Source organism: Eurosta solidaginis, chromosome 5 (assembly GCF_040869045.1).
Source record: "Eurosta solidaginis isolate ZX-2024a chromosome 5, ASM4086904v1, whole genome shotgun sequence".
NCBI lineage: Eukaryota > Metazoa > Arthropoda > Insecta > Diptera > Tephritidae > Eurosta > Eurosta solidaginis.
This window is the reverse complement of record NC_090323.1, coordinates 120,777,332-120,805,214: the sequence shown is the minus strand read 5'-3', so window position 1 is coordinate 120,805,214 and position 27,883 is coordinate 120,777,332. Positions and strand designations below refer to the sequence as shown.

Here is a 27,883-nt window from a genome sequence, read left to right as displayed (position 1 = left end):
AACCAACGAAAATCACAATAATGGTGCGTTGAATTCTCAACCAGTTTGCGTCACCACCCATATAAACACTGAATTTGCATTTTTGCAATTCAGTCCTCGCAGGTGAGCCAGCTGGAGTGGTTGTCCTTTTAAAGACAAAATTGCCACTCCTGCTAGCCAGCTGAGTGGAAGGGGCGCTGTCATGGCGCGGGTCACCCTCCACCCAGGTAAGGACGAGCGGGGCGGATGCCTTTGTGATATTGCCACCCGCCGCCCCCCTGGGTATTGAGCGGCCCGACGCCTTGATGACTATGTCACCCCTCCCCCTCAGCTCTGGCTTCGGCCAGCTGAGTGGAAGGGGCGCTGTCATGGCGCGGGTCACCCTTCACCCAGGTAAGGACGAGCGGGGCGGATGCCTTTGTGCTATTGCCACCCGTCGCCCCCCTGGGTGTTGAGCGGCCCGACGCCCTAAAGACTACATAACCCCCTCCCCCTCAGCTCTGGCTTCGGCTAGTTGAGTGGAAGGGGAGCCGTCATGGCACGGGTCACCCTTCACCCGGGTAAGGACGAGCGGGGCGGATGCCTTTGTGCTATTGCCACCCGTCGCCCCCCTGGGTGTTGAGCGGCCCGACGCCTCAATGACTATACTCCCCTCCCCCTCAACTCTGGGTTCGGCCGTGAGTCGATGCGTGCGCATAAGGGGCTACCGCTGTGCCGTTAGGGTGCACTTCCCCTCCGCGCACGGATCGATCCACGGTGTATCGGCTGGTACAGCCCCGCCCCTCTTACGCACCTTCTATAAGCGTGCAACTAGGGAGGCGGGGGTGTCCAGCAGTGAAACCAGCACTAACGAGTCCTCGCAGTCTCTTCCGCAGGTGACTGACCCCGCGACTACCACAGCTGCCGAAGAAGAGCGACTAGACGGATCCCGTTGCAGCCGACCGACCAATACCAGCCCGTTGGTACGCCTATCCGACCCCGCCCGGAACACGCAGCCGCTGTCCAGGTAAACCCCGTCGCCGGCCTATTTTCTCTCTCTCTCTCTGCCCTGGTACGCGCTCCGTAGCCCACCGCCGCAGCCGTCGCCCCTCTGGTGCCGCCGCTGCCACGACGACCGTTGGCCGTTCGCCATCCTACCGCCGTTGAGCCGCTGTATCCGTCCCGCCGCTGCTACGACGACCGTTGGCCGTTCGCCATCCTACCGCCGTTGAGCCGCTGCATCCGTCCCGCCGCTGCTACGACGACCGTTGGCCGTTCGCCACCCTACCGCCGTTGAGCCGCTGTATCCGTCCCGCCGCTGCTACGACGACCGTTGGCCGTTCGCCATCCTACCGCCGTTAAGCCGCTGCATCTGTCACGCCGCTGCTACGATGACCGTTGGCCGTTCGCCATCCTACCGCCGTTGAGCCGCTGTATCCGTCCCGCCGCTGCTACGACGACCGTTGGCCGTTCGCCATCCTACCGCCGTTAAGCCGCTGCATCTGTCACGCCGCCGCTACGACGACCGTTGGCCGTTCGACATCCTACCGCCGTTAAGCCGCTGCATCCGTCACGCCGCTGCTACGACGACCGTTGGCCGTTCGCCATCCTACCGCCGTTAAGCCGCTGCATCACCGTCCCTCCAGTTCGCTGGTGCCGTCACTTCGTCTATACCGCTACACCCATCCGTCCGCTAATACTGTCCGCCGTCCAGCCACTGCGCTCATACTACTGTACCAATCCGTCCGCTAATACTGTCCGCCGTCCAGCCACTGCGCTCATACTACTGTACCAATCCGTCCGCTAATACTGTCCGCCGTCCGGCCGCCGCGCTGATCCCGCCGCTGCTCCCGGACAGCCGTACCATCCCGCCCGCTACTGCACCGCCGCTAAACCACCGTACAGACCCCTCCGCTACTACTACGCCTATTAGCCACCGCCTCCATCTTTGTACGGAAAACTGCTGTCCGCCTAATATCCCCAGCCGTGTGTGCGTGCGTTCGTAACACATAAATATCGTGTATTTATTCAGTAGGGGTTTGTGGGACCTTTACTCGACTCTGGATTGACTGAGTGTTACCCCAGCCTTATACAAAACCCACCTCATAATTTTAATAAGCTTTTTCCGTCTAACTCTGCCCCTCGTCTCGTAATCTTTGTATTCACTCCTCCCTCCGTATTTTTCGCTTCATCTATCTCCATCTTCGTCTCATTCTATCTCTTTCTCAGTCTCCTTCTCCTTCTCTCTTTTCTCTTCTCTAAAGATTTTCTCATTCTTCTTCATATCTTATTGCCAGTCCCAGAGCGTGGTATGTATTTTGTTCCAGACCCATCCCAGCCTCAGTCCCAGTCGCACTACGAGTCTCAGTCTCAGTCCGTCTCTGGTCTACTTCCCGGAAAAAGCATCGTAAATACTAATATAGGCAAACTTATATACCAAATTTCAGGCAAATCGAATAGGACATATGTAAACAGGTATGTGGGTATTATTAATTCATGTCTTTTTCGGCTTCGCATGCATATTTATCAGTTTTTCCAGGTCGATGCGGCTAAATCGAATATCAAAATGAAAATTACTTTAAAGCTCTCAGCAACAGCTTTCATGTGATATCCATAATACACACACATTCTAGGGGTACCCGGGTCCGTGTTTTGGCCTATATCTCCCAGTCACCCAGCGGCATAAAACTTACTTTGTACTAAAGCACACATCAACAGCTTCAATTTGATATCCATAATGTAAAAACACTCCTAGTTTTACCCTGATCCACGTTTTGGCCTATAGCTCGAGACCCTAGTCACCCAGCGGTGTAAAATTTACTCTGTACTAAAGCACACATAAACAGCTTCAATTTGCTACCCACAATGTAAAAACACATTCTAGGTGTATCCGGGTCCACGTTTTGGCTTATATCTCGAGACCATAGTCACCCAGTGCATAAAACTTACTTTGTACTAAAGCACACATCAACACCTTAAATTTGATATTCATAATGTAAGAACACATCCTAGTGTTACCCTGATCCACGTTTTGGCTTATATCTCGAGACCCTAGTCACCAATAGGTATGAAAACTACCCTGTACTAAAGCACTCATCGACAGCTTCAATTTGATACCCATAATGTAAAAACGCTGTCTAGGCGTTCACGGGCCCACGTTTTGGCCTATATCTCGAGACCCTAGTCACCAATAGGTATGAAAACTGCCCTGTACTAAAGCACTCATCGACAGCTTCAATTTGATACACATAATGTAAAAACGCTGTCTAGGCGTTCACGGGCCCACGTTTTGGCCTATATCTCGAGACCCTAGTCACCCAGGGGTATGAAAACCACCCTCTACTAAAGCACTCATCAACAGCTTTCATTTGATGTCCATATCCTATAAACACATTCTAGGGGTACCCGGGTCCACGTTTTGGCCTATATCTCGAGACCCTAGTCACCCAGGGGTATGAAAATTACCCCCTACTAAAGTACTCATCAACAGCTTTCATTTGTCATCCATATTCTATAAACACATTCCAGGGGTACCCGGGTCCACGTTTTGGCCTACATCTCGAGACCCTAGTCACCCAGGGGTATGAAAATTACCCTCTACTAAAGCACTCATCAACAGCTTTCATTTGATATCCATATTCTATAAACACATTCTAGGGGACCCGGGTGCACGTTTTGCCCTATATCTCGAGACCCTAGTCACCCAGGGGTATGAAAATTACCCTCTCTAAAGCACTCATCAACAGCCTTCATTTGTTATCTATATTCTATAAACACATTCTAGGGTTACCCGAGTCCACATTTTGGCCTACATCTCGAGACCCTGTGCGCCGATCTTGAATTTTCTTTGCTATAAACCTCACGGAGCCCGAGACATTTCCAACGAATGCAAAACCGTGGATATCGGTTGGTGCCTTCTGGAGTTATAGCGTCAGGAAGGAAAACCCGACTTATTTTTATATTATAGATAATGGATCTAACGAGTACTATTTGTAGCTAGTTCAAATATGCCGTTAATCCAATCCACCTTTTTAGAGCTATTGTGATTTAAAAAATGAGATTCGAGCACGGATCGTAGTACGTAATATGGGCCCTGGTGTTTAGAAAGTCTGTGGCCAACCCAATAAATCATAAACGAAGCTAGGCGATTCGAGGCATTTTCGTTAATGCTCTCTTATAGCTGCTTACTTCTTTCCTAAACGCCCATACCGGGCTTCCGATTGCAATTCAAACGTCTTAAAAATCTCTATCGCTTAACAGCGGCATCTTGATCACATTTAATTAGGTACGAGAAATGAGTTAGAGAACACTCCTAACGCACCTACGGGATTAATTTTACACAAAACGTTTCATGGGCGGAGAACGCTACCACCCACAGACCCCTTGATTATAAATAACCTGCAGTCAAACACCTCACCGTTACTTCTGCAGATTAAAGAAGCCATTAAAAGGGACAACCTTCTAAATCAAAACGCCCAGACGGAATAGTTATGCCGATACTAAAACACCTTGGGCATAAGGGCATCAGCTACCTAACGCATGTTTTCTACTTGTGGTTTTAGCCCTTGTCATTCCAGAATAATGAAGAATGGCAAGGATAGACCCACTACCAAAACCTGGAAACACAGCCAACGATGGTGAGACGTATCTACCGATATCTTTCCCCTAACCAGTAAAAAATCGTTGGAAAACGTTCTGCTTCCCTCATTTAAATGCAAATCTTCCGTTAGCCATCCATCAGCATAGCTTCCGTAAAATGCATAACACTACACCGCGCTAAAAAACAAGATAAATTTCGGCTAAACCACCCAAAACTCCATCATAGGCTGGTACTCGTGGCACTTGACCTGTCAAAAGCTTTTGACACAGTCAACAACGGCACGCAACTCCAAGCCATAGAGGGCTCACACCGTCCTCCTTGTCTATAAAGATGGACCGCAAATTATATAAATGGTCGGCAAGCGTCTGTTCAATTAAGGAACGAAATCTCAACGTCTAGGAAAATTAAACAGGGGTACGATTCTGTTAAATTTCTACATATCAAAACTTTCTTCCCCACTAGAAGGAGCTACCAAGATTTCCCATGCCGATGACTGCACGACATTGGAAGCAAGCCCTGGCATCTCAAGAGACGAATTAGTTTCCAAAACAAATAGTTACATATCTATCCAGTATTTATGTTTTTTTCTTCTCGGGCGATCTGTTCAAGTGCATGGAACTCTTTTCAAGACGTGCAAGGACCATTGGACGTAAATAGTGGACAATCGTGTCGATGGCGTTATACTATCAACTGTCAGTCACCGAAAGATCTTAGGTGTAACCCCCGAGAGCACATTTAAGGCACACGCCTCAGAAATTGTATCGAAAGTACAAAGCCGCAAGAAAAACCCCAAGTCGCTTGCCGGCGGCATAACTTACAAAGCAGTTGGTACGTGTCGGCAGTTTGGTTGCCCGACTCAAAATTAACACGCTGGAAAAGTTGCAGGCGTGCAAAAATACTGCACTCAGAACTACCATGGGATGCCTTCTTATGACTCCTGAACACCAACTACAAAGTGAGGCAAAATAACTCAACTCAAAGGAGCATAATGGAATTCCGAACAGATAACTTTTACTTAATTGTCACAAAGCGGGGCATCCCAGCAAACGACTGCTTGATCTAGCCCCGCCTCCCATATAGATAAGAAATAATCTCCATAAGCACTACGTACGCTGGATGATCCAGATAAACATAAGGAGGTCCTAAGTCTAATCCGGTGAACGCTGTTGTCAATATACTGTTGCATATACTAACTAGTTTGTCAATTGGTATGATATCGGTGTATTTAAAACTTGGTATGTCATCTGATATAATGGTGGCGAAGAGGCCGATAAGTGTGTTAATTGGTATGACCCTGATGCATATACTGACCAGTTTGGCTTCTGATATTATTTTGGTGTATATAATGCGTAGTTTGTAAACAGGTATGATGCATAAACTGGCAATTGATGTTTCGTATTATATAGCCATGTTAAAAACACCAGTTGCTAACATCGGAAAAATACAGAACTCTAACTAGTTGGGACTTTTGGCAAACTAGTATTTCAGGGGAGGTTCCGATCGCTACTTTCTAGCTTTTCCACTGTTGGTTCATGGAATTCTAGTTTAATATTATATTTCCGAGCTCTGTGTCAGCTTTTGGAAAATTGACTACACACAACCGCCAAATTTGGCATATTCGCGGCCATTTCAACTCGAAAGTCTCTTAATACACTTTCTGTTAATGAAATACAACTTAGTGTGAAAGAAAGTCAATAATTGAAAATAATAGAAAGTAATTGAAAGTATTTGAAATAATTTATAAAGAATTAAAAAAAAATATATATTTATTATCAAGTACCAGTAAAAAGTAATTGAAGAGTTATTAAATTTTTTAATTAATCTTTGTAATTTACCAATTACAACTACTAAGCATATTAATTACTGCACAGCCCCGACTAACGCATTAATGTGTCAGTAGTGGTCATGCTAATATTTATATTGAAAAACTTATCGAAATATGCCTCCCTTCATTTGGTGGCCGTTGCTGCTTTAAAATACTAGTTTTATTAGTTACAGTAAGTTATAACAAGTTATCATACCCCAAACGTTTTGATATGTCTGCAATGGTTTCATTCCAAATCAATGAATGCTTAAATTTGTAATTTTCAGACTCGACTCCGCTGTAATCGTGTGATCTCCACGATTGACAATAATCATAAGGTCGCAAAAGTAAGTCCAGTTCCGGGATTGGCTCGGCTTTCACATCATTATTTGAACCGAAAAGACCCTCAGCAAATGCTTTAAAACTTTCTGTAGTACGCTGCGTGTCTGTGTGGCGAAACTAATGAAAAGAATGCATAAATATATATGATTGTATTATAAAAATTTTTTAAGATAAGTGATTTTCAAAGTGTGGGCCACGACAATAGAAATAGAAATTTACCATTTTCAAGTGATATTTCACTAAAAAATTGTACAAAAATGGTTGTAGAACTGGGGCTTTTACGACAAAAAAAAAATATTTTTATAAGTTTGACTGGAACATATAGCGGTCTACACCGGCCTGCACCGGACCATAAAACGGTGTGCACCGGTCATAGTACTTTAGGCAGGCAAGCGGAAAGACTGGTACTCCGCATAAAGACAAAGGCAAACGGTGTAAGGACGTAACAACCAAGACCCCAGCGGGTTAGGGGGCTTAGAATGTACCCGCTGCATGTATACCTGTCGTAACAGGCACACAAAAAACACAAATTATTCAAGGGGTTGAGCCACACTTTCAAGAGGTTGCCAATTTATGGCTTCTTCAACCCAATTGTCAACCTCACCTAACCGTGGCGAGTCCCGTTTCTTTAGTAGCCATAGTGACTCCATGTTCCTTGGAACTAGGGAGTGGGGGAGGGATGTCCTAGAAGGTTCAATGTGGTCATATTAAATCGTTCCCGAGATGGTCGGGCTTAAGCCTGATCTATATCCGGCAGCTGTTTAGTTAAAGAATAGCTCACTTGGATACTTTCATGTTGAGCCGTTTTGTTACGACAATTTCTAACCATTAAGCTAGCTTCCAGTTGCTTAGCGAATCGCTGCGTGCAAACGTCAAAGCTATGAATAAGGCTTGGGTGGCAGCTGTCCAATTACGGAACAGCTCCCCTGGGACACTTTTATGTTGGTCCATTTTATTACCAGATACTAAACTAGCTTCCAGTTATTGAGGGAATCACTGCGTGGTAACGAATACGTGCGGGAGAGTCGAATACGTCCCGGCCGAGATAAAATGACTAGTGCATAAAGTGACTGGTTGATTCAACGTACTCTATAAAGATTTAACAGCTAAGTCTGTCCAGGAAATTAACGCGTCCAGAATGTACTCCAATTGGGCTGTGTCTTAATACTTCAAAAACCATGGTCAGATGAGCTTTTGTATAGTTACCGGTCCTTTGGCGGATGCAGATCCAGTACGTTCCGGTAGCAAGCACCATTGAGGCACCAACCCGATCATCTCGGAAACGATTAAAGCCACATGAAACCTTCAATGCCATACCGCCCTCCCACCCCCTAGATCCATGAGGAACTTGGGGTAGCCAGAGCCTCGGCTGCTAAAGTAATAGGATTATCCACGGGTAGGTGAGGTTGACAATTTGGTTGGAGAAGCTATATTTTACGCTGGCAACACCTAGAAAGGGTTGCATTACACAACCCTTGACTCAATATGGTATTTTATTCGCCTCTTAAGACAGGCATACTTGCCGCGGGTATATTCTAAGCCCCCTAACCCGCTGGGGAAAGCTTCTGTGTAGTCGCCGGACTATCTGAGTAAATGTTAAATTCCAGCGGCGGAAAGCATTCCATCTGCTGCATCCATGGAAGAAGTGTCTAGTGCTCTCTACCAGACCAGAACACCATAGAAGGGAATCGGCTTGACCACCAAATCGTTCAGCCAATGTACAACATTTGCAGTGAGCACTGGATTTTGTTAATCGCACCTCAACAGCAGTGTGTAATGTTTGCGGATAAAAGAAAATCGAAATCTAGGTTGCAGTGCCCAGTTAGCGGGACCAGATAGAATTTACTGCCAATTGAAACGGCAGCAGGTTGAATTCTCTTCTTTATTCAAAAGTTGTTTTCTTTTATACAAAATTTCTATGACCTAAAATACTTACTTACACTAATACTTACAAACTAAGTATAACACACATATGCATTCAATTCAGTTCCCTGGGAACTGCATTCTAACGGGGTTATTCTGTGTACTTGATAAATTGTCAATAAGTTGACAAGTAATCAAGATTTTTATCAAGTTGACAAATATTTCTATTCTGTGCATAGCTTGACAACTCTAAAAAGCTCTACGACCTGTGCTTTTCACCATATTGGGGTGAACTAAATTAGCTAAGCGTGGGGCAGTTGAGGGCGAGCAGTTTAATGTGAGTTATAAGGGAGTAATTTGATGTGTTTGTAGGTATATGAGTGGTGGCACAGTGGATGACGTGCCCGACTCACACGTTTGGGGTTGCGGGTTCAAAGCCCACTGCAAGCAAGCATTTTTTAAATTTATTATTTTTTTTTATTTTATAAATTATTATTTTAATGGACTGTATTTTATTTTCATTTAAATCAACGGTTTAGTGCAACAATCGCGAAATGGAGAAAACGTAAGTGTTAAATATTGTTCTTAGTTTTTTGTAACAAATATTTTAAAATCATAGTTTTTTCAAAGAAATCAAAAGTGGAACGTGCTACGCATGATCAATTGGAGCGATATGTCTCATTTTGTGCTTCTAACCCCGAAGTTGGAATAGGAAAAAATAATCCGCTAGGTTTTTTGGGGGTCATTTCGGCATGGCTTTGGGGACTCCCTCGGGGCATTTGGGGTTTCCCTCGGGGTGATTTGGGTATCGTTCCGGGACGGGTTTGGGGACTCCCTCGTGGTCATTTGGGGGACATTTCGGGATTGTTTTGGGGTCCCATCGGGTGCATTTTGGGGTCGTTCCGGGATCTTTTTGGAGACTCTCGGGATAATTTGGGTGTCTTCCGGGATGATTTTGGGGACTCCATCGGGGTCATTTAGGGGTCGTTCCGTGATGTTTATGGGGACTCCCTCGGAGTCTTTCCGGGGTGGTTTTGGCGACTCCCTCGGGGTCTTCCAAGAGTGAATTGGGGTCGTGCCGAGATGTTTTTAGGGACTCCCTCGGAGTCATTTGGGAGAATTCTGGGATGGTTTTGGGGACTCCCTCGGGGTCCTCTAGGGGCCACTTGGGGGTCATTCCGGGATCCATTTGGGGACTCCCTCGGGGTCATTTGGGGCCATTCCGGGATGGTTTTGGGGACTCCATCGGGTCCTCCCGGGGTCATTTAGGGGTCGTTCCGAGATCTTTTTGGAGACTCTCTGGGGGTCATTTGGGGGACATAACCCCCAAATAACCTCGAGGGAGTCCCCAAAACCATTCCGGAATGACCTCGGGAGAGTCCCCAAAAAGATACCGGAATGACCCCTAAATGACGCCGGGAGGACAAGATGGAGTCCCCAAAACCATCCCGGAATGTCCCACAAATGACCCCGAGGGACTCCCCAAAACCTCCCCGTAATGTTCCCCAAATGACCCCGCGGGAGTCCCCAAAGCCATGCCAAAATTACCCCTAAACGACCCCGAGAGAGTCCCCATAAACATCCCGGAACGAACCCCAAATACCCCGAGGGAGTCCCCAAAACTGTACAGGAACGACCCCCAAATGACCTCGGGAGCACCCAATGGAAACCCCGAAACCATCCCGGAATGTCCCCCAAATGACCCCGAGGGAGTCCCCAAAACCGTCCTGAAATTACCTCCAAAATCCCCAGAGGATCTTCCCACAATAATAGCAAAAGTATTAAGTCTTCCATTTTCTCTCGATCGCACAATAACAGAATTCTAATTTAAGTTTATCCGTATAAATTAAATTATCAAGAGCGTTTGACTTATTGACAATTTGTCAGCGAAAAGGCTTTTTATTTTTTACATAGAATAGCAATTACTTGATAAATTATCAAACTTGACAAATAAGCAAGATGGTGAATTTGTCAAGTGCACAGAATAGGGCTGTAAGCATAATTAAAATTGGCTGTGGAATGTGCAACGCAAGCATAAATGAATAATGTTAATAATTTGTCTACAGGTAAAGGCACGGTGTACAAAATATATGTTTGTACAAATGAATGAATGTGTCAATAAAATCTCATGCCGTACCAAAGCGAGCGAAAATATACGTATGTACAATTGTATGAATATGTATGTAAGTCAATATATTTTAAGACATTCCAAAACGGGTTGAAATATATGTTTGTACAAATGAATGAATAACATAATGAGTGAATGCTACACCATACGCCTTGGAAAGAGTAGACATATATAATTTTGTACACGAATTATCTATGGCTACTCAAGTTAGGTTAATGGCTTTGTCCGTTTCTGCTTACGTTGCTTGTCGGGTTTTTTTTGTTTTTTTTTTTTTTGTTTTTTTTTTTTGTTTTTGTGTGACATTTAGCTTGATTTCCAAAGAATAGTTGACATTTGTTTTTTGTTTTGAGTTGAGCAGTTGAGCAGAGCTCACAGAGTATATTAACTTTGATTGAAAAACGGTTGTTGTACAGGTATAAAGGAATCGAGATAGATATAGACTTCCATATATCAAAATCATCAGTATCGAAAAAAAATTTGATTGAGCCATGTCCATCCCTCCGTTAACACGATAACTTGAGTAAATTTTGAGGTATCTTGATGAAATTTCGTATGTAGGTTCCTGGGCATTCACCTGGGCACCTCAGATCGCTATTTAAAATGAACGCTATAGGACTATAACCACGCCCACTTTTTCGATATCGAAAATTTCGAAAAATCAAAAAAGTGCGATAATTCATTACCAAAGACGGATAAAGCGATGAAACTTGGTAGGTGAGTTGAACTTATGACGCAGAATAGAAAATTTGTAAAATTTTGGACAATGGGCGTGGCACCGCCTACTTTTAAAAGAAGGTAATTTAAAAGTTTTGCAAGCTGTAATTTGCCAGTCGTTGAAGATATCATGATGAAATTTGGCAGGAACGTTACGTAAAAAAAAATTTTTTAAAGTCAAATTTAAAAAAAAAGTTAATATCTTTACAGTATATTAGTAAATTATGTCAACATTAAACTCCAGTAATGATATGGTGCAACAAAATACAAAAATAAAAGAAATTTTCAAAATGGGCGTGGCTCCGCCCTTTTTCATTTAATTTGTCTAGGATACTTTTAATGCCATAAGTCGAACAAAAATTTATCAATCCCTGTGAAATTTGGTAGGGGATTAGACTCTAGGACGATAACGGTTTTCTGTGAAAAAGGGCGAAATCGGTTGAAGCCACGCCCAGTTTTTATACACAGTCGACCGTCTGTCCTTCCGCTCGGCCGTTAACACGATAACTTGAGCAAAAATTTATATATCTTTACTAAACCCAGTTCACGTAATTATCTGAACTCACTTTGTATTGGTATACGAAATGGCCGAAATCCGCCTATGACCACGCCCACTTTTTCGATATCGAACATTACGAAAAATGAAAAAAAAATGCCATAATTCTATACCAAATACGAAAAAAGGGATGAAACATGGTAATTGGATTGGTTTATTTACGCAAAATATAACTTAAAAAAAAAAACTTTGTAAAATGTGTGTGGCACCTTCAACATTAAGTAAAATAAAATGAAAAAGTTCTGCAGGGCGAGATCAAAGGCCCTTGGAATCTTGGCAGGAATACTGTTCGTGGTATTAGATATATAAATAAATTAGCGGTACCCGACAGATGATGGTCTGGATCACCCTGGCCCACATTTTGGTCGATAACTCGAAAACGCCTTCACATATACAACTACCACCACTCCCTTTTAAAACCCTCATTAATACCTTTAATTTGATACCCATATAGTCCACCTATTGAACTAAGGCCCACTCCCTTTTAAATTACTCATTAACACCTTTCATTTGATACCCATATCGTGCAAACAAATTCTAGTGTCACCCCTGGTCCACCTTTATGGCGATATCTTGAAAAAGCGTCCACCCATAGAACAAGGCCCACTCCCTTTTAAAATACTCATTAACACTTTTCGCTTGATACCAATATTTAACAAACGCATTCTAGAGTCACCCCTTGTCCACTTTTATGGCGATATCTCGAAAAGGCGTCCACCTATAGAACTAAGGCCCACTCCTTTTTGAAAAACTCATTAACACCTTTCATTTGATACCTATATCGTACAAACAAATTCTAGAGTCACCCCTGCTCCACCTTCATGGAGATATCTCGAAAAAGCGTCCATCTATAGAACCAAGGCCCACGCCCTTTTAAAATACTCATTAACACATTTCATTTGATACCCATATCGTACAAACAAATTCTAGAGTCGGTCCACCTTTATGGCGATATCTTGAAACGGCGTCCACCTATAGAACTACAAACAAATTCTAGATTCACCCCTGGTCCACCTTCATGGAGATATCCCGAAAAGGCGTCCATCTATAGAACCAAGGTCCACGCCTTTTTAAAATACTCATTAACAGATTTCATTTGATACCCATATCGTACAAACAAATTCTAGAGTCGGTTCACCTTTATGGCGATATCTTGAAACGGCGTCCACCTATAGAACTAAGGCCCTCTCCCTTTTAAAATACTCATTAACACCTTTCATTTTATACTCATATTGTACAAAAAAATTCTAGAGTCAGACCTGGTCCACCTCTAGGGCGATATCCCTAAATGGCGTCCACCTCAGATTGCTCAACTCATTTGCAGTGCAATACACTTTCGGTATTTCGGTATTGGATACCTACTGACCTACTCAGGGCCGTAGAGAGAAAATCCGGGCCCGGGACTAAACAATTTACGGGCCCCCTATAAAAAATCCACTAATAAATTTGATTAACTTGATTTAATGACGTCTCATTCATGAATCATTATTGATGGATTACATCCAAAAAAATTTGTGCCACATCAACTAAATGATTTCTGGACTAAGAGCTGACAATAAAATTAACACAGAATATTTACTCTATTTTATTGTAACGTAGAAATAAATTTCTATTTTAACAGCCACATATGATTTCAAATAATCTTTTCTAGTTATTTGGTACAATTTTAATACATTTCTGATAAATTTAATGATGATTATAAATTTTAATTATTTAACATAGAAGGCTCGTATATCAAAGAGTGGCTTTTCTTGCTTTTTTCGCTGCAAATTTTTTATAATAATATCAAAATTTAACTCTCTTGCCAAGACGGATTGGACACAAAGTGTGGCAATTCCTGAAAATCGCTCTTGAGATGAATACGATTTATGAAAGTTTTTGATTCTTGAAAGGACGCTGAAGGAACGTTCTGAACTAGCTACAGTGACAGGCATATGTAGGTTGGGGAAAATTGTATACCGATTTGAACATATGTAGATGGCATTTAGCAATTCCAATGGTGACAGACCTTTATCAAAATTTCCTTCGTAAATGTGTTTCAAATGAATTATTTCGCTTTCTAAGCTTTGAGAATGGCCGACTTTTATTTTTCGACAAATTTTGCTGCGCTCGCCCGAACCGTAGTTTCATCCATGTCTTCAAATTGCCACAAAAAGGAAAACGTTTCGCTCAAATTTCTCATAGCTGCAAATCGTTCAGTAATGCCAGTGATTACCGAATCAACGATCACCAGGAATGTATTTTTTTTTAAATCAGACTCTGATCATCCGCAATCATCTCATTTAAATTATCTTCAGAACGTGTTTTGGGTTTTCTCTTTCGAATGTCCGGAAACTTTGGCCAGATGTGCAAATGAATAGCAACTGTTTTGCATTCGTTTGAAATTATTTCCCATTGGTTCCTGATTAACTTCAAATCAGCTAATAAGGCATCTTGATGTCAGACCTCTATGGTGGCGTCTCCAGCTTGGAGGACCACGTTTCTTTCATTAATGGTTGTCAGTATTTTGATTCAAATTTAGGACAGCAAGATACATTCGAACTTGTTGATGTACTTGAGAATGCCGGTAACATCTCCGTATGCTTGCGCAGTCAAATTTGGCTTTTGGCTGAAAGACTATGAAGAGAGCTCGGTAATTTTTTTTTGAGGATGTCCCATCGTTGTGGAGTGCTGCTGAAAATAGTAAAACATTTTTGTACAACTCCGAAGAAAGTAATTGCAGCCGTACAACATTCTGCAGCATAAATACCGTATAAATTGAGACTATGGGTTGCACAAGGCGTGTAATCAGCGTTCGAGTTTTTGTCGAGAATGTGACGTAGTTCTCCGTTGTAAGCTCCTTTCATATTGGCGCCGCTATCGTACCCTTGTGCATGACAATCTTTTAATGGGATTTCATGTTAACCTAGAGTATGGCAAATTAAATCAGCGATTTTATGACCAGTTTTTTGGTTACAATTCACGAAAGCCAAAGACCGTTCTTGAATTGTAAAATTTGTTGCTTTCGAATTGAAATGGAGTTACAACAAAATGAACGTAGTCAACGTGACTAGCATCAGGCATAGCATCATCGATAATAGCAAAAATAACTGGGTTTTCATGCCTAGATCTATATAGTTTCCCTCACGTGCTTTGCACAAATTTCTATAAACTCGTTCTGAATGTCTGGGAAAGATAGTGAACTTGTAAACGTTTGTGCTGCTGTTGTGAAATCCTAACTTTCTCCAAATGATCTCTAAGTATCGGATCATAATGGCTTATGAGATCTTAGATTCCCAAAAATGTCCATCGTTTCGTTCACTAAGATATATACCTTCACCTTGAAAGCTAGGCCTCTTTCAACCAAAAATAAAATAGTGTTCAAAATTCTTTACAGAATTTCTTTCCACTTTTGAGTTTCAGTGATTAGCAGTTCATTGATAAGTGTATCAGTTGTAGCCTCCTTTTGAATTAGATTTTGTAAAGATCGCCATTGAATATAACATTTAATGTGATCTTGAGTATTTTCGTGTAATGGCAATTTATCGTATAGCTTCTTCCATACCTGGAATTTTGAATATCCGCAGAACAAACTTCTGGTCGATCTACAGTATTGGTGCTTAATAGACGGCATGGTAGGCAATAAAAAGCATTCCTACTGGCACTCCACACTAACCAGTCACGCTCCACTTTCTCTCCATTTGGCAAGATTCTGTTTAACAACGTGGTAGGAAATGCCTCGCCATGATAATCACGTGGAAAAATAACAGGACACTTTTGATGACCTCGACAAATTATTTCGTTGACTTCTTCAGATCGCAAAAATTCATTATTCACGGTACCGATACCGAAGTCGGTTAAATAATCTGGACTTTGATACATAGTTGGTGGTATTGTTGGAAGACTTTTTGAAGATGAAACTACATCATTGTTCCCACGAAAACTTTACGATTTCGGATTCATGTAAACATACATTTTTGTTTGATGTTTTTATTGTCTCCTCAGGCCCAGGCAAAAAATCATTATCAATATTCGTTGCTTTTGAAATTCGGCTTAAAATTTGCACATGGAACAACTAAAGACTTTCCTGAATTAAAAAAAAAAAATTACTTAGTGCCTCTAAATCGCGGGCCCCCTGAGAAACACATTTTTGTTTGATGTTTTTATTGTCTCCTCAGACCCAGCCAAAAAATCATTGTCAATATTCGTTGCTTTTGCAATTCGCCTTAAAATTTGCACATGGAACTACTAAAGACTCTCCTGAATAAAAAAAAAATGCCTCAGTACCTCTAAATTGCGGGCCTCCTGAGAAACACATTTTTGTTTGATGTTCTTATTGTCTCCACATGGAACAACTAAAGACTCTCTTGAATTTTTGATACTAATGTCCTCTGCCCCTATGTTCAGCCCTTTCATCTCTTCCTATTCGTATAACGTTAATCGTTATTACCCTCCATCCGCTAATCGCTTGTGGATTATGACCTAGCATATTTATTGTTGCTGTAATCCCGGCATTACAATATAAGAATTGGCATACGGCAACCCTCTACCAAAAGCTCTCTTTTTCGTTGAGTTATGTTCGTTTTGATGTCATTCGAATTTTGACATTTGTGACAGATCACCATGAAAGCAAACGCAGATCAAAACAAAGCCGGTATCAAAAATAAATAAAAAAATTAAATATAATTGTGCATATTTTGGTGCTCGACGCCCCAACATTAGGCCGTTTGGTTACTATTTGTTAGTTCTGTGGCCTATAGCACTTTGTTGGATGCGTTTGTATTCGAGCGTGGTCGATATACCCATTAGCGTGCAGCTATGGATGGCGAATTGCAGACATGTATGAGGCTTGTATTATTATGCTACATGTGGATTAATCACTGATATTTTCTCCATCAGATCTAACCACTCGATACCCTATGCCTTCCTGCCTCTTATTCCTGTTGGCGGCCACCTTGTTTATACGTGAAACCCACCCACAGCACCCTAATGTTTGCGCCTAACCCATATTTGCGACCTTATTTGGACACACATATTCGAGCGGTCCAAATGATTGGTTGGACAAAAAAAAAAAAAAATAGGTGACATCAGCCCAACGCGGCACAGCCTCCTGCTTCGGGAGCTATGACGGGCATATGAAGAAACAGGCAGAATGATGACGACATCGGTATGGCGAATGGATATTTACGGGAAGTTGCTTCAGTCCATAGTTTATACACAACATGCCCCTAATTAATGTCTATAAGATCAACAAAATGGATTTAATAATCGCGATTTTCTTTCAAATTCGATTGAGTCCTATTGTGAATGTAAATCAAAAATTGCTTAGGCCCACTCAAGTGAAATATATTGAACTGAATTGAACTCTGCTACAACGTATTATAAAAATTGGCAAAATTGAAACGTCAAATAAGGCTAGTTTTTGCTGAAAAGGTGGATACATTTTTAAATCGACTAATTCTATATGATGTCCATATGATTTTTTTTCTTCCAAACATGATTAAGTCCAAAACAAAAGCTTACTTATCCAAAAATGTAGCTTAATATTTCATAAATTTTAGTTTGAAAACCGCTTAAAATTTATCTATTAGAGACAAGTGTAAATATAAGTAAGAGCTACTCTAGATGGTTATCAAAAGAAAAACAGCTAACTTAAATTTTCCGAAGTTGTTTTATAAAGAACTTAAACGGTTTTGATACGTATCGAAACAGTTACGAAATTTCCATAAAAGGACTATACTTTGTGGTTACTTTCTATTGTTTCGCAGGTTAGCTAACACGACGATATACTTTTAGCTGATCTCCGGACGACTTGACCCTATTGTTTTAAGTCTTTGGCGTGCCAGGCGCCTAAACTACGCCCAGAAAGTGTTTCTAACAGGTATATGTTCTTCCCAAGTGCTTTAGTTATCCTGTATTTCGTATTTTTTTTTTACAAAATATAATTTTTGAAGTCGCTTAGCACAAAATTCCGTTTGTATACTTCCTGCCCGGGTACGAAACGCACTTCGTGAATGCTTTTATTATACCGGGTCGCATTTGTTTTATATGCCTCATGTAAGTTATCCTTAATTTTATCCCGCATAATCCGAAATCGATCAGTATTGTTCAGCGATAGCAATTCGTGATCATCAAGTGAACTAAGTTTTCGGGCCAAAGCATAATCGGCACCTTTGGAGAACATGTGCATTCCAAATAGGGCAAAGTAGGGTGATACACCCGTGGCAGAGTGCACTGCGCTTCGCAATGCGCATTCAATTTCCGGTAGGTACACATCCCAATACCGGTGGTCTGTTTTTAAGTATGCGCGGATTGCGGCCAAAACCGATTGGTTGACCCTCTCCTTTGCATTAGACTGAGGCGAATAAAAGGCGGTTTTTAGATGTTTGATGCAATACGTCTCTACCATTTGGGCAAATTGCTTTGAAGTGAACTGCTTCCCATTGTCAGAATGTATTGTTTCCGGTACCCCGAACTTGTAAAAGATTTCTTCGGTCAGGAATTTTAGGACGTTGGTCGCAGTTGCTTCACGCATTGCCTTTAAAAAGGTAAACTTAGAGAAATGATCAACAACTATAAAAAGGTACGCATTCCACTAGATCTGGGGTATTTACCTAAAAAATCTACATACATTTTTTGGAAAGGTCGTTCCGTGATTACCTCAAAGTTACATTACAAGGCTTACTTTCCTTGCAGACCTGGCAGTCACAGACGAAATTCCGGACCATGTTAGGCCAATAGTACATGCGCCTCAAACGATGCAAGGTTTTGGTCATTCCCCCATGTGCGGCTGTTTCAGCACAATGCGCGTTTTCAATTAGCGTCGATGTTAATGCCGCCGGTACCCATAGTTTCCACTGGCTTTCTTCCAACTCGATATGCCTAGCTAGCAATTTTTTAAAATAAAACCGTCCTCTACTTTTAGATCGGGGAATCGCTCAGCATTTTTCTCAATCGTACCTATTAACCCTAAGTATTCCTCAGATTCGAATTCTATCGTATCCATGCCTGCTGCTAACGATTGTGATATATCTTATATACAGCGAGATAAAGTGTCAGCAACTATATTTTCCGACCCTTTTTGATGTTCGATTTTGAAGTTAAATGCCTGAAGATGCAGGGACCACCTCGCTTATCTTCCGCTCAGATCTTTAAGTAACATGAGCCACTTTAGACTAGCATGATCAGTCACTACGGTAAATGGCATAAGTTCAATGTATGGTCGAAATCTTTGCACTGCCATCACCGCCGCGAGACATTCCTTTTCGGTTGTGCTATATTTCCGTTGACACTCGTTTAACTACTGAGAGAAGTACGCGATGGGATTTTCAGCATTATCATCCGTCTTTTGATAAAGCACCGCGCAAACGCCATAGTCAGAGGCGTCACATTGGACCCAAAAACGTTTTGTAAAATCCAGGTGCTTTAGTACAGGTGCGCTCGTTAGCGCTTTTTTCAAATTATTAAAGGCCTCTATGTCTCGCGATGTCATTTGGAACTTGTTAGATTTTTTTAAGGTATCGGTCAGTGGTCCAGCATTGCAAAATCCTTTATAAATCGACGGTACCACCCAGCTGTTCCCAGAAAACTTCTAACTTGTTTCACTGTTTTCGGTAAGGGGATATTTAGGATAGCCTTCACCTTTTCGGGATCCGTCTTTAACATACCTCCGCCTACAATATAACCTAAATATGACAATTCCTTGAAACAATACATTGACTTTCCTAATCCGATAGTTAACCCTGCTCCTTTTAGACAACCAGCCACTTCTTCCAAAGTTTTCAAATGTGTGTCGACATCTGGAGCAATAATGAGCAAATCATCCAGATATATAAAAACGTCGAATGGCATAACTACAAATTGGTACAGGGGACGTCCCGGGACGGTGAAAGCAGTGGTTTGCATTTATCCTCTAATTCTATTTGCCAAAAGGCGAACTTTAGGTCTACGCTGCTGATGTAGTGCTTATCATCGATGCGACTGATTATGCCTTCTATATTCTGTAACGGGTAGGCGTCTTTAACGGTCAAGGCATTCAACTTCCGCGCGTCTAAACAAAATCGGGGTTTTCCAGGTTTTCGAACAACAATACTTCTGTTACTCCAGGGACTTTCGCTTTCTTCGATTACTCCTAGTTCTAATATTTTGTCTATTTCAGCATAAACAATGGATTGCGTTGCCGGGGACAATGGATAATGCCGATCTTTCACAGGCACGGCTTCGTCAACTAACTTGATGGAATGTTTTTCGAGCGGCGTGCGACCAAGTCCATCCTATTCAAACGTTTTAAACCTATGTTTGACGTCTTGCAACCGTTTGTGTTGTTCTGCGGTTAAGTCATGCAATATGCGACGCACGTGTCTATCTTCCACTGTCACCAACTGTTGTTCTAATCGCGAAAAATCGATCTCATCGACCCTTATAATGGTCGGAGCTAACTGAAATACACGCCAAAAGTCAATCCCCAGATATATATTTTGCTCAAGGTATGGACATAGATAGAATGTAATGTTATTTTCTAAATTTTTGTATCTTACAGGTACGGTCAGTTTTCCCAGTACCGTATGTGCGCCAACTCCTGCCGTCGTGACACTTGAAATAAACCTTTCAATAGATACCCCTACATTGTTGACTAGCTCGCGACATCCCCGTACTAGAATACTAACCGATGCCCCCGTATCCAACAATCCGCGCAATTTCATCCCCTTTACCTCTATATCCGCGTATACGCGTGGGTCATTTCGCTCTGCTCTCTTAACAGTGGCCACAAATTCCCGACGCACAAGCTTCCTTCGTTGAAACCGTTCTCTGGCCTTTTGTATCCTGTGCGATACCATCCGTCGACCCAGCAGCACACTGTCGGCAAAAATACGTTCGCGAGCTTCTCAATACCTTCGCTAACGCTCCTCAAGTGAAAGCGTAACTGGACGGTTAAGGGTATCTTTGCTGTTTCCATTTTTCTGTCTATCAGGGTTTTGATTAATTTTAAATTTTTCTGCGACCTGTTCATTTTACCTATGGCATCTTCAAAATCTCTGAGTGTGTTAGTTTACATATCTCTTCTTGCGGGGATTGTGTGGAGCGCGACATCCCCGCCGTCATCGCGTTCCGTTTCGCGTTTCCTGTCACGTTACATACGGGACATTTAGGTGTTATAACATGTGACTTTCCACATTTGAAGCAAAATATACGTCGATGTAGGGACATGCACTCGGTGAACAAATGACCGTCAATTCCACAATTCCAACATACTATTTTACGGCTGGTCAGGTCGCGCGCTGAAGGGTGTTTCGTTACGCGCTGTTATCGGACTTCCTCCACAGAGACTTGACCCTCATCTCTGGGAGCTTCCTGATAATCACTCTGCGTTGGTGTAACCTCGTTTACCTGATAAGATCGGGGCACGTATCCGCCTTGCGGCATACGTTCACGATGGGGGAAACACCTCTCCACCTCCTTGCATTCCATCCGCAACGGCTCAAAGGAGAACACCGCGATGGGGTAAACCATTTGCGCCAAAGATTCCCGTAAATTCCCCTTGACGAGACGTGCCATTTCGTATTCGGGTATTTGGTTCCTTAGCCGAGAACGAAGTACCCCTATAGCATGAAAATATTCGTCAATTGTTTCTCCGCGCTTTTGTTTCCTTTCATTGATTTCCTTCATTAGTTCAAAATCTGGAAATGACGCAAAATATCGCCCCATGAACACCCATATTTTTCCTTTAAATATTCCAATCTAAATAGAAAATCCTCAATAGTCATGGAATCCCGGAATCCTTGAAAACTAATTCCCCACTTTTCTATGTTAAGATCAGATCTACTAACTGCCGTTCTAACTTGATTTACGATTGGGACGCTTTCCGAGAACGAATTATGCCTAGCTGGTTGTGCTGCTTGGATCTGACGATGATGTATTTGTATCTCTATTATATCTATTGCCATTGCTATTGACATTTTCATCGACCATTCCATTTTGAGGAATCGACCGCGACGCCTCGACGCTTGTATAGAACACGCGCTCTATTTCCTCCACCAACAGCTCCCATCTCACCGTTTGAGTTTCGCAAACTATTAATTATCTCCTGCATGTTGGTTCTCCCCTAAAAGGGCCTCTTTCGCTTCACCCATCATTTCTTGAATCATAGGTGCAACTTCGTCACGTATGTGCTGGGTTTTAGGTCGCTGGGCTGTGGCATGATTCGAAAAATTATGGAAAGGTGGCGGGCGCGGGAAAGATAATAAGGGTGGCCGTACGAGCACGGATTGAGTTACCTGTGCTCCGGTGTTCTGTTTGGGCATCGTCCCGGTTTTACTGCCTGTCGTAGGTGTCACGCTTTTGGTTCCTTCTTTGTCCCTGTTCTCTCCCGTTTTATCCCCCCTACTCTTCGTCTCTACAAACTGATCTGACAAATCTATGAATGAGGCACCCTCTTCAACCGCGGCGCTCGCGTTAGGGTCATTAGATACCATGGCTGCAATCTTTATTTTGGCTCGAGTGTTATGTGCAGGTGATGTATTGTTCATATAAAAGAAATTATTTGCAGTGTATCCCAAAACAGAATAATAGAAAATTTACTGACTCTCTGGACCCCTGTATTTTAGATTAAAATTTATATAAAAAAAACTAGCATATATATGGCTGTACTATGTGTGCCAAACGGCACGAATTATTCTCAAATATTTTCAAAGAAAAAATTCAAATACAAATAGGACCAATCTCTATCATAAATTCAAATCTATAACGATGTGCTAATTTGCGAAGAGGTTTTCCCAACAGAGGTTTGGCTATTTATTAAAAAAAAAAAACTTTAGGCATCACATCCTCTGCCTGTTACAGCATGGTTGTGGTCACTAAACATTCTTTATATGTACTTGTGTACGGAGCCTCACAAATTTAATTTTCAATTTCGGTCTCCATACACAAAGAATATACTGAAGAATCAATTCATCCAACTATGATAAAAAATTTGAAATCTAAATATGTATTGTGTTATGGCGGTGCAAATAGGTCAATCTCCCGGTATATACCTATGTCACCGATTGACTATTGTAGGGAGGACAGATGAGTTGACTCCCGACACACTAGGGCAATTGAACTTTCGCAAAAAAAAAAACCATTAAGCAAGTCACCTGGCTCGACAAGATGACAGCTTCCATCCGCCCCCTTTGCAATGAATGATTTGGATAAAAAGGTTTAAATAAAATTTGTTTGAAAAGCAAGGACTAATACTTAAAAAAAAAATGTGTTTATATACCTAATGCATACGGCTTAGGATTATTATTGCTTTTTGCAGCGGCGCCAATTTAAATCTTTTCTGCGCTGATTTTATTTCTAAAAAACTAAGTGCTACTCAGCAGCACCCTAGCGAAGTTTTCGTTTTAGATTGGGCGCCATAAAAATATTGTCACGTACACGTACTTTTGGCTCTTTGGGGTACCCTTGACTAGCTCAGTATAACAATGGGTAGTGGTTCTTAACCCTACCCCCAAAGAGCCGGATGGACACATACTCATATCTCCTCTTCATTCACCTTTTTTTCCCCCACACACCTTCAAACCCTAAGAAGCCTGCCCTGCCTTGGACCGCTCGCTTCAGGTACCCTAACTCTAGCAGTCTCCCTCTTGTCATGCTCCATCCCCTCCACCCACCTCTTCATCATGCCATCCTCACAACCCGCCCAAAAAAGGTATTTATCTCATCATTTCGGAACTAATGACATCAAAATATATTCAAATAATAAAAAATTATACAATAAAACATCTTACACACTAATGTCTTTTACATATAAATGATTTTGTATATTCACGGATTTAGACAAACCGTCCTGCCGCTAAGCCTATATGTATAAACCAAAAATGCAAAAAAAAATTTCAATAAGGTTAGAGGATCCTACCTTCTAGAGCTCTATAAGGTGGTTGTATCCCTACCAATGTATGTATGTATGTATCTAAGTATTTATATATATGTATCGCACAAATTATATGCGAACATTGAAATAATTGCTTTGGGCAGACTCGCTTTGTACAGAAGCCACAAAAAAATCAAAACATGTATAAAAATTTTACCTGACATAAAATTCCATATACCACAAAAAATCAGTCATACGGCTCAATAAAACAAAAAAATAAAATAAAATTGAACCAGTCTACTGTGACTGCATTATCATCATGCTCACACGCAAAAAGTTATAAAAGTATAAATTTAGCATGTCCCAAAACCTGGGCGTTATAAATATAAAGCTTCGTCACAAAGCGTTTGCTTCTCCTGTATGGAGTACAATAGGGTATTCTAAAATACAATAGGGTGTTCTAAAATAAAATTATTTTACTTGTTATCAAAAAAAACTTTAAATGTTCAAACTTTGATTATATGTATTTAAAGGATGGTTCGCGTGTGCGCATATGCTAATCTTACAAAAAAAAAAACGATTTACACCAAAAAATAACGGCTTAAAGAAACAAATTAAACTTCACTACGAAAAAGTTAATTAAAGTTGTAATCCTTGAGTATAAGTCCTGAGGGCGTTGGATAAAACCACATTTATGTTTGATTGGTAGCGGTGTTCAGGCTACGTCGCAAAAAGGCATATGTACAAAAAAAAATAACGGCATCCACAACGGGTTTTTCTGGGTTACTGGCCGACTTTATATGTATGAAAAATCTAATTTCCGTACTTCGTATGAATATATATGTATAAAAATGTTGAAAATATGCTTTTTATCGTGCCGCCGTTTAAAATTAACCGCATCGGTATAAGGATATCTGTACATATATGTAAACGATAACAGCTTAGAAATTAAGACTTACGGCGAGTTGTGCCATCTATACCTCCCGCGCTGAAAAGATCCGGGGCACCGTAGCTATCAATATATAAAAATCAAAGTTTAGCCAATTTCATTTACTCGTAGGTAGGTCAGAATCCCACGTATCTGTACTCCCTTCCTTCAGCAACCTTCTGCTTCCACGGTATTACCACTCTTTTACTGCAGTCTAACACTTTTAAGCGCCACTGTGTGCGAAAAAATTTAAAAACTTAAGTCACAGACTACACAATTAAAATAAACTTTCCACCACTTTGGCGCGGTCTTATACCGTGAAAATTACTTTGATACTAATGTCCTCTGCTCCTATGTTCAGCCCTTTTATCTCTTACTATTCGTATAACGCTAATCGTTATTACTCTCCATCCGCTAATCGCCTGTGGATTATGACTAGCATATTTATTGTTGGTGTAATCCCGGCATTACAATATAAGAATGGGCATACGGCAACCCTCTACCAAAAGCTCTCCCTTTCGTTGAGTTCTGTTCGTTTTGATGCACCCGAGTTTTGACATTTGTGAGAGATCACCATAAAAGCAAACGCAGATCAAAACAAAGCCGGTATCAAAAAAAAATAAAAAAAAATTTAATTGAATATAATTGTGCTTATTTTGGTGCCCGACGCACCAACATTAGGCTGTTTGGTTACTATTTGTTAGTTCTGTGGCCTATAGCACTTTGTTGGATGCCTTTGTGTTCGAGCGTGGTCGATATACACATTAGCGTGCAGCTATGGATGGCGAATTGCAGACATGTATGAGGTTTGTATTATTATGCTACATATGGATGGACCACTGATATTTTCTCCTTCAGATCCAACTACTCGATACCCTATGCCTTCCTGCCTCTTATTCCTGCTGGCGGTCACCTTGTTTATACGTGATAGCCAGCCACAGCACCCTAATGTTTGCACATAACTCATGTTTGCGACCTTATTTGGACACAAATATTCGAGCGGTCCAAATGATTGGTTGGACAAAAAAAAAAAAAAAAAAAAATAGGTGACATCAGCCCAACGCGGGGAACACCCACGCCTGACAAGCAATGCACCTTTTAATTGAAATTTTTAACAGCTATAAGCTGTAAATCAATTTGAAAGGACTAATAAAAATCCTCCTCTACATTAAAATACCCAAAAAAAAAAACTATGGTCATATTGACAATCAATGTTATGTAGGTAGGCTCTTTAAAATAATTTGCTATGGACAATATGTCAAAAAAGCTGTGACCAAATTTGAAGTATAGGTAAACATATTTCGACTTTGAATACGCACCTTTATTTTTAGGTTATGGATTTCTTATAAATTCGAAAGGATATAATTTCTGAATCATATTTCTATAGATACTTCTTAAAATAATCAAGTGCATTTTTAATTTTGATGTTTATGACAGGGTAAAATATTGAGCCCCAAAATAGTTCTACAAATATCTGAAATAGTTTACAAAGGAGCAAAATGTTCTAAAAAGGATGAAATCTCCGCAAAGCAACACAAGGGTAACATTTTATGTATGTACATATGTATTTCAAAAAATCTCTCTTTGATTGCCCGCAAACGTTCATGCAAAACACCATTTGAGAAATAAATTCTAAAAATTCTTACTGAAAGCTAAAAATTTGCATGACAATTCGCGTATTTTCGCGAATTTTCTAAAAAGTCTTAAGTGTATATTTGGATTGTTGGTGTTATATAATTATACATATTTTTATAAAAATATCAAAAAAAATGAAGGTTGAAGCAAAACTTAGTAAAAACAGAAAAAATCTGAGTGATGATGACTTTTGTAGATGAGTGTAGATATGTATGTGTGTTTGTATGAAAAATTTTAAAGTCACTCTATCTTACTTAAAAAGTTGACTTAAATCGCCGCCCCCTCCCAAATCGTGCTGGATCCGCCCCTGTTTGTGAAGGACAGTTAGCGTCTTATTTTTAAAAGATTGTCAAAAGAAATGCTAAGCAAACTTTCAGCGTGATATAAAATGTGGTAAAGTCTATTAAACCCAAACACGTATATGTTTTTTTTTGCGGGAGGGCTGAAAAATGCCTAATGCACCATAATTGCTGCCGTCGCAGTGACCGTGTGTCCGTAGACTAAAAAACAGCTCCACTTTCGGAATCGTCACCCACGCCGGTACCACTTTCGCATTACTTCAAGGTGGCGTTCCATATTTCTCATTTCTCAAGAGCCTACTGTTTTCCCTGCGCCCAGGTTCTCGCTTTTTGCTCTGAGTGTCGATTTAGTCGCTACTGCTTCGCCTGCTCATTTCTCTGGCTCCCTCTTAGCATCCATCAGGCGTGTCATGACTATAAATTCCATTTTGTTCAGTGCAGTCCAGCATTCATTCCGGTTGCATATTTGGGATACTAATTTCTCGTGGTAGGTTCCTCCCCAAAAACTCTTTGCAAGGTGTTCGGCCTGAGTGCGTCGTAAACTGGCAGTGGGTAGGCGCACACGGTTCGATCTCGGGATGGATGGACCACTCGAAGTAAATAAAGAAGAACGCAAAGAGGATTTCCTCGTTATAAAATAATATTTAATTCAAAGTGAAAGAAAATATACAATGGGTATAATGTTACCTTAATGTCGAAATTGACGATGGTGATCTTGGGCGTTGTGAACTGCTTCGCGGTCGATCGAGAAAGAGGCCGGTTGTCCCGTTGATGACAACCGCTAAGCAGAGAAAAAGTCCTCTGGTGTTCAGAAGGGGAAAAGCCACACACACAACCACCCCCACATATACGTGCATGGGTGCTGGCCACCTGCAAGTGTATAAAACGCATGCATGTGCATGCATGCACACAAATGCGGCATGAATGTGGGTGGCTGGAAATATTATTAACCCTAGAACGGTAAACATCGCCTATCAGGCGCATACATATTTTTTTTTCGATATTTCCGAATCGCTCATTTCTAGCAAAGCATGCGTTCGTGCCAACACAGTTAAGTGCTGAGCGAACTTGTGTGAAGTAGTGTTTTGCTTTTGCTCCGTTGCGCTCCTGAAATATATGTATGTGCGTCGCCTGCGAGGCACTCTTTAGCAATAAAGGTAATTTTCTTTGTAGGCTTTTATTTGCGTATTTTTTTGTTTGTTGCTAAAAGTTAGGGCTTGTATATA

General features: G+C 41.4%; 1 protein-coding gene across 9 annotated transcripts in view; it reads right to left on the bottom strand.

Moving 5' to 3' along the window:
- Mipp1 (Multiple inositol polyphosphate phosphatase 1) overlaps positions 1 to 27,883 on the bottom strand; it is a 1,171,163-nt gene that overhangs the window by 261,767 nt on the left and 881,513 nt on the right. For all 9 annotated transcript variants that reach the window (XM_067757520.1, XM_067757518.1, XM_067757523.1 and 6 more), the window contains one exon: positions 6,580 to 6,821. In XM_067757520.1, the coding sequence (XP_067613621.1) occupies positions 6,580 to 6,821 (242 nt within the window). The remainder of the gene's footprint in view (positions 1 to 6,579; positions 6,822 to 27,883) is intronic.